The sequence below is a fragment of the Helianthus annuus genome, chromosome 6, assembly GCF_002127325.2.
Source record: "Helianthus annuus cultivar XRQ/B chromosome 6, HanXRQr2.0-SUNRISE, whole genome shotgun sequence".
NCBI lineage: Eukaryota > Viridiplantae > Streptophyta > Magnoliopsida > Asterales > Asteraceae > Helianthus > Helianthus annuus.
This window is the reverse complement of record NC_035438.2, coordinates 135,119,184-135,126,388: the sequence shown is the minus strand read 5'-3', so window position 1 is coordinate 135,126,388 and position 7,205 is coordinate 135,119,184. Positions and strand designations below refer to the sequence as shown.

The window sequence follows — 7,205 nt, the reverse complement described above, 5'->3', positions numbered from 1 at the left end:
GTGGTTGTAGTTGATATTGGTGGGGTATAGTGAACGAGAGAGAAATGAGGGATAGGTTTACAATAAACCATGTGGGCCTCACCTGAATTAATACATTAGTTATTTTATTTTAATGATTTAACAGCTATTTTTTATATTAAGGGCATTTTAGTCATTTCACACCTACTTAACACCAAAAACTGACCTCAATCCGCTTCAAGGACTATCTGAGAACGAATTTGCAAAGCATGGAAGTCTCTCATCGATAGTGCTGATTTTATAAAGAATTACAGCGGCCAGATGCAATATCTACTTGCAAGGTATAATGATAGTGTTGATTTTCCAGAAAAATATGTTTTGATTGCTGATGATCATACTTTCCCACAAAAGAGAGTCTCCCTGAATACTCACCTATTGGTTAACACGCTTAAATATTCTAGGATAATCGGTTGTTCTCACGGATTGTTGTGTTTGTACGGCGGTTATCAAGAGGGCCATGATGGTCCCCTCTCTGGAAGTGGCAGAGCTGTTATTTGGAATCCTTGTATTAGAAAAACTGTTACTGTTGATGTGCCTAATGTGGCAGATTGCAGTATTTACGAAACCGTTTTAAGTTTTGGGGTTTGTCGCAAGACTAATGACTCTAAGATTCTCAAGATTACTCATATCAATAGGTGGGGCCACAGGAAAAGTCTAACTTGCATTCCATGCCACGTTGAGGTTTTTACGTTAAGCACAAGGGCTTGGAGGCATCTATATGGCAGCAATCCCCCTCGTAACTCGATTGAATTTGATTACTATAATATGGTAGTTTTAGATGGAATGATTAATTGGCTTGCTATTGATAGGATTACTGTTGATGGTGGACTTCAGTCTTATAATCTTATTATTTCATTTGATATGACAAGTGAAGAATTCAGAGAAGTAAACCTTCCAGACAGTTTAGCACACCAATCTCTATGTGATTTGTCAATTTGTAAGCTGAGGGAGTCTCTTGTTGTGCTTGAACGGGATGTAGAGGCCAATAACCTAGTATTTCATGTATGGATAATGGAGGATGTTGTTCCAAAATCGTTTACAAAGCTATATGCTATTGATTTACCAGATGCTGATGTATCAGCAGTTTATGTAATGGGATTTAGGAAGACAGGCGAACCTATAATTGATAGTGCATCACGCTATCCTGAGTGGACTGGATCACTTGCTGTTTACCAACCCTACTCAAAAACCATCAGTAGTCTTGGGATTGATGGAGACGATTTTTCATATTTTGTGTATTCCTACATGGAAACGTTACTTCTGCTTTGATCAGCTTGTTTTTACAACCAATATTTCATTGATCATATATATATAGAAAAAAAAAAAGAAATATTGCTATATTAGGTTATAGATGTAGAGGCAAACATTAAGTAGCTACTAAAGTTGGAGACTTTGCTTTGCAGTGTATGTTTTCTATAGTAGCTGTACAAATAGAGGTTGCAAAATGGCTGTTTGGGTTGGGTCAACACTGGTTCAGGTGAAAATGAAAATAAAGGAAAACGAGTATATACACATTATTAAATCAAAATAATCAGAACCAAGATGGATGACCCATATGACAAGGAAACTCTGCTTTTTCAAATTCAATCAGTTTAATTCTGGTAATTTGTTTTTGACATAAATCAAGGATGCAGATATCAATTTTACAAGCGTGGTATAGAGATTGAATTTCAGGTATTCATATTCAAATGAATTTCAGGTATTCATTTCAAGTTTGTGTAAGGGCCTTTAGTCGAGTTAGAACACAATTTCTTGCATATAAATCCATACAGCTTATTTTCTCAACACAAATCAAGTGCTTATCTCTCTAAATCATTTCTAGCCAATCTATGGCTTTTGATCGGGGTGTGGACAGAGGGAAATAGACGGTGGGCGGCTGTGGTGGCTACGGGTGTGGGGGTACAAATTGTTGTTGGGGTTATGCACTGTTAATCTCGCTTACAAATGTATGTATTTGTAGTTGTAATTGCTTAAAAGAACAGAAACTTGTAGGACTTTACCTAATGAAAGGAGTCCTTTGAGAAATTCTCTACGGCCAATGACACAAGGCAAGGGGGGGGGGGGGGGTTGACGACCCTCGGTTTTAGCCGCCTCATTTAACCAAGCGATGTGGGATCTCACACATCACTTAAAACATCTAATTATTTTCTGCACCCTGAGTTTACATGCTAGTTTTATATTTTGATTTGTTCAGAAACATGAAATATCTTTGATTGTACCAAATAATATTTTTTCATCATGAAATGAGACATCATGAAATGCAACACATGGGCAGAAATTATGGTCTGCGTTAACAACTGCATGGAAATCGCTAGTCGATATCTTTTGCGTCCAAATGGTATTTGTCTGGAATGTATGCTCACGGGTTAACCTTCAATACATCATGGAAATGGAATTAGAGGGTTCGGGCGTTGCTGTAGGTTCCCAACACTGAAATCACGGGGCGTAAACTTGGCCAAAAACATTGACCAAAGTCTTCTATATACTCATATATATGTCCGTATATTTTTTCACACACAAAGATCTATGTTTCTGTGCTCTTTCCCATACAATTATTTCCATCTAAGTTAGGATTTGAATATTGAAATGCGGCCTCCATTCACCTTGAATTGCACCTCCTTTATTAATTTGTATCACCCCATCTTATCGTGTTGGTGTTATTTGCATATTTAATGACACAAGACCAAGTCTTAACAAATTTATCTATTCCTGATAGAACTATAAAGAGGTACTTCGGGGGCTCATTTTTGTTGTTTGTTGGTGCATCTGGAAAGCGAGGAATGTCAAGACTTTTTCGAATGGGAATGGTAATTGTGAAGAGATCTTTGGGGAGGTTAGGTCCCTCGGTTTTTTTTTTTTTTTTTTTTTTTTTGTTAAAAAATAGATCGAAACATTGTAACTTAGATCGGAGAGAATGGTGTTGGTCTCCGTTGTATATGTTTTAGTCTTGGGTGCGGTTCTAGTGGCTTCTCGTGCCAGGCAGGCCGGCTGTTAATAAATTTCTACCTTTCAAAAAAAAAAAAAAAAAAAAAACTAAATTTCACTTGTAGACATCCCCTTACTCCAAGATACATGCATTAGTGTGTGTTTTGCCTTCACGTGACAAACATTTGCTAAAAGCCAACCCCTTTAACATGCTTACTAGTTTTTATGTCAAAATTCAGTTTTATTAAATATTAAATCACGTCATTTGGTTCAGTGTGTTTGTCTTTGATTATAGGGTTATTGGATTTTAATAATCCTAAGTTTCACCTATTGGCCAATAATAATCCCAACTTAGAAAATTCCATCCAACAATCCCAACTTGTAAGCATTTGGCTCCTAATGATCCTTGGCTAACTGGGTTAACCCAGTTAGTTTTTTACTGATACGATTGATGATGTGGACACAGCTTTATTATTTATTGTCTTGGATGCTTATGTGGCACCATCACCACCTACACCTCATCCACTGCCACCTCCACCTCCACCACCACCACCTCCGTCCACCACCATCACCCGCCACCATCACCTCCGACCACCGCCACCCACATCCACCGTCTGCCACCACCAGATAAACACTATCACCTTCGACCACCTCCATCATCTGCCACCGGAAACCTCTGTTACTATCACCGCCTCCACTCCATCATCTTTAAACTTTACCACTAATTTCTATTGATGAACTCTTCAATCCACCCATGGATTCTTTAAAACCTGATTCACTTAAAATAATGAATCGACTTGAATGACTGTGAACCAACCCATGGTACTGTTAACCCGATTCACATGGGTTTTGCTTTAGCTCAACTGGGTTCTTGCTATTCTATAATATATTGTGGATATCATGAATCTAATGTTTCTTAATGTAACTTTAAAATTTATAGGAACTCAACATGGCTTTTTTTTTTTTTTTTTTTTTTTTACTGATAAAAGCTTTATTTTGACAATTGGTTATGTGTATTACAAAGAACATGATGATGGAATTGCTTCTAATCCAGTGGGTTCAAGGTTGATCGGGTCGGTTCATTAGTTGAGTGAATTGGATTTTAAGGAACCTATGAATGGATTTATTATTGAAGAATTCATTAGCAATCAGTGGAAAAGTTTAAAAATAATGGAGTAGAGGTGGTTATGGCAACGGAGGTTTACGATGGCAGATGATAAAGCTGGTTAGAGGTAATAGTGTTTTTCCGGTGGTGAATTAGTGGTGGCAGACGGTGGATGGTGGTAGTAGTGGAGGTGGTTGGTAGGTGATGGTGGTGGCTGGAAGAGATGGTGGAGGTGGTGGTGGTGGTGGTGGTAGAGGAGGTGGAGGTGGTGATCGGTTCACATAAGCAGCCAAGTCAACAAGTAACAAAGTTGTGTCCACATCAGCAACCATGTAAGCAAACAACTAACTGAGTTATAACCCAGTTAGCAAAGAATCATTGGGGGCCAAATGTTTCCAATTTGGGATTGTTGGAGGGAATTTTCTAAGTTGAGATTTGTTGATACATATTTTGTGGACGCGGCTCGGTTCGGTTCAGTTAAAACCCGATGTCGCGACATTCCTCCGTCGTGCGCACCAGAGACCGACACACGAAGCACGAAGAGCCGCAATCCGTCATCACCATGACATCACCATGATGATGTCATGAAGTTTGACCAAATACATGCTCTTTAGACCAAAATGCATGCAACAATGAAATATGTATACACTGCCATACAAATACAACGTATATGTGCTTGCTTATTGGGCCACCATTTGTAATTTGTTTGGACTTATTATTCCAACGAAGACTGATCCATGTATGTTGACGAAGAGTGTTTATTGGACGAACAGTTCTTTGAGACGAAGAGTCTCATGTGCCGAAGACTTATTGCTACGAACCCTTCTCCTTGGACGAAGTCTCCTCCTCTACGAACCCTCTATGCTTTTTGACGAAGACTCTCCATGCCACGAAGACCCACCCTTCGTGGGCAGCCCTAGGGGTTCGTGGCCAGTCTAACTCTTCGTGGAGTTGCTGTTATGCTTCGCCTATTTAAATAAGTTGCTTGACAGATTAGAAACGGACACGAGGGAGACACCAGAGAACACAGAGAGAAAACACAGTGAGTTTGAGAGCATCATCTTCTGTAATCTTGTAAACAAACTTTACTGGTTATAACATTTGAAGCTTTAATCGTTGTATCTTGTGTGTGTACTCGTGTTCTTTGCTCGGTTTAACTTACCGTTTGGTTTCCGCATGTCATACCCCAACCACGAAAAACAACAAATCGTGGTGGAAACGTCGGGGAGTGTTGTAACAGAATCATTGTTTCATAACACATGGATTGAAGTTCTGTTTTATTAAATTAAATGTATTACATTACATTGAAAAATCAGAAACAAAACATGAACAAATAGACTTTCATTGTTATTAAGTCACTAAGGCCTCGTCCGTTCCTATGTGAGCATGCATCAATATCATCAAATATCATCAGCTATGGTACTTGAAACACATATGAAAATACGTCAGCATAAAAATGCCGGCGAGTACATAGGTTTTATGCGAGTGTCTGATCCATGGCTACTTTACATGCTGCAATACCTAATTAAAAACATTGTTTTGAAAAGTATAATATTGCGACATAATTAACCAACTCAAATCAAGTTGGTTATACTTTATAAAATCTCGTAGCCATGATTCTTAACCTAAAAGTGTTGGAAAATTTCACAAGTGTTGGAAAATTTCACAAGTGTTCGAAATTTTACAAGTGTTGGCTAGAACCGCTTTCACAAGGGTATGGCAGATTATGATCCATTGAAAAAAGTAATGTCTGTTCCTGACACTTTGCCTTTTAATCAGAATGTATATATAGGGGGACTAGGGGATCCATAAACCCCGGGGTCCTCGCAGGGGTGGCTAGCAAAAAGAGGCTAGATGTGTAAACTGACCACGATGCCTTTGTGAGCAGGCACAGTGCCTTGCCGAATACCCACATCGTTCTAGCCATGCACTGCCACCGTGCATTGTTAACACGCCAAGTGCCTTGCCCAAGCCCCACATCGTCCCAACTCGATGGCTTGTTAACAGGTCAAGTGTCATGCCCACAGGAGGTTATCGTAGTGAACGGGCGACGATGACCGGTGAGCTAGGCACGATGCCTTGTTAACATGCCAATGGCCTGACACACGCCACACGTCGTTCCAACACGTTACCCGGTAACAGGTCCAAGATGTCTGGCCACCGGGAATAACGACCAGGAACCATGCACGTGAACATCCACGTGACCTATTCGTGGCGATCCAAGCACAACGAGCCCGAACCAGGCCCAACGACACATCAGGCCCGAACAAGGCCCAACCAAGAACTGACCCGAGAACATGATGTCGTGACCCGATACCACCATAAGAACGCCTGTATAAAGTTTGGTCTCGATACGAGTATAACGGGCCCGATCCAAGGCCCAACCACACAATCGGGCCCGAACATGGCCCAGTCAACACGTTGACCCGAGACGTGAAGCCGTGACCCGATACCACCATAAGAACCCCCGTGAACAATCGTGTCAGCTTTCGTGGCGATCCGACGTCGTTTGGTGGTGTTACGAAGAATCCCGAGAAAACGGACGTACCGGGCCCGCAGGCCCGTGGGCCCGAATCCATATTATCCTTTCCCAAGACCACCGTCAAGTTGTCCCGATGGCTCACATGAAGTTTCGTGCCATTCCGACCTCGTTTGATACGGTTATGGTTGAACCACATGGACGGGCGGTCCCGACCCGAGCACAGTCAACGTTTTGACCCGATCAAATTGGCCCGTGACCCGAAACGACCCTACTTGGGCCCTACAACAGCCACGTAAAGTTTCGGGATGATCCGACGTTCTTTCATGGGGTTACGGACAATCCACGCCAAACAAGCGTCACGGGCCGACCGAGCCGGGCCAACGTGCCCTCGGGACCCGAAAACTGAATTTTTTTCATCCAAACCCATTAAAACACATTACCGAGGTCTCATTCAAAATTTCATGCCAATCCAACGTCGTTTGATGGGGTTTTGAAAAATTATGATTCCTCAAAAATTTAATGTCTGTTCCTGTCACTTAACTTTTTGTGCAAAATGTATATATAGGGGAGGGGTGGGTGTTGAGCAGCCCATGCCCGGGCAAGGCAGGCCAGCGCCCAAGCCAAAGGAGGCTGTTGGCCGCGTGCATATGAGCTCAAATGCCCCAACGATGACCG

The 7,205-nt window shown here is 41.4% G+C and overlaps 1 protein-coding gene across 1 annotated transcript; it reads left to right on the top strand.

Moving 5' to 3' along the window:
- Positions 1-279: 279 nt before the first annotated feature.
- LOC110945060 (F-box/LRR-repeat/kelch-repeat protein At2g27520) lies at positions 280-1,287 on the top strand. Its single transcript, XM_022186699.1, has one exon. It carries the CDS (start codon positions 280-282, stop codon positions 1,285-1,287), a length of 1,008 nt encoding a protein of 335 aa, XP_022042391.1.
- Positions 1,288-7,205: the final 5,918 nt, after the last annotated feature.

Bases quoted from the DNA above. Each gene is read 5' to 3' on its own strand.
- LOC110945060 (XM_022186699.1), top strand. From the start codon at position 280: ATGCAATATCTACTTGCAAGGTATAATGATAGTGTTGATTTTCCAGAA.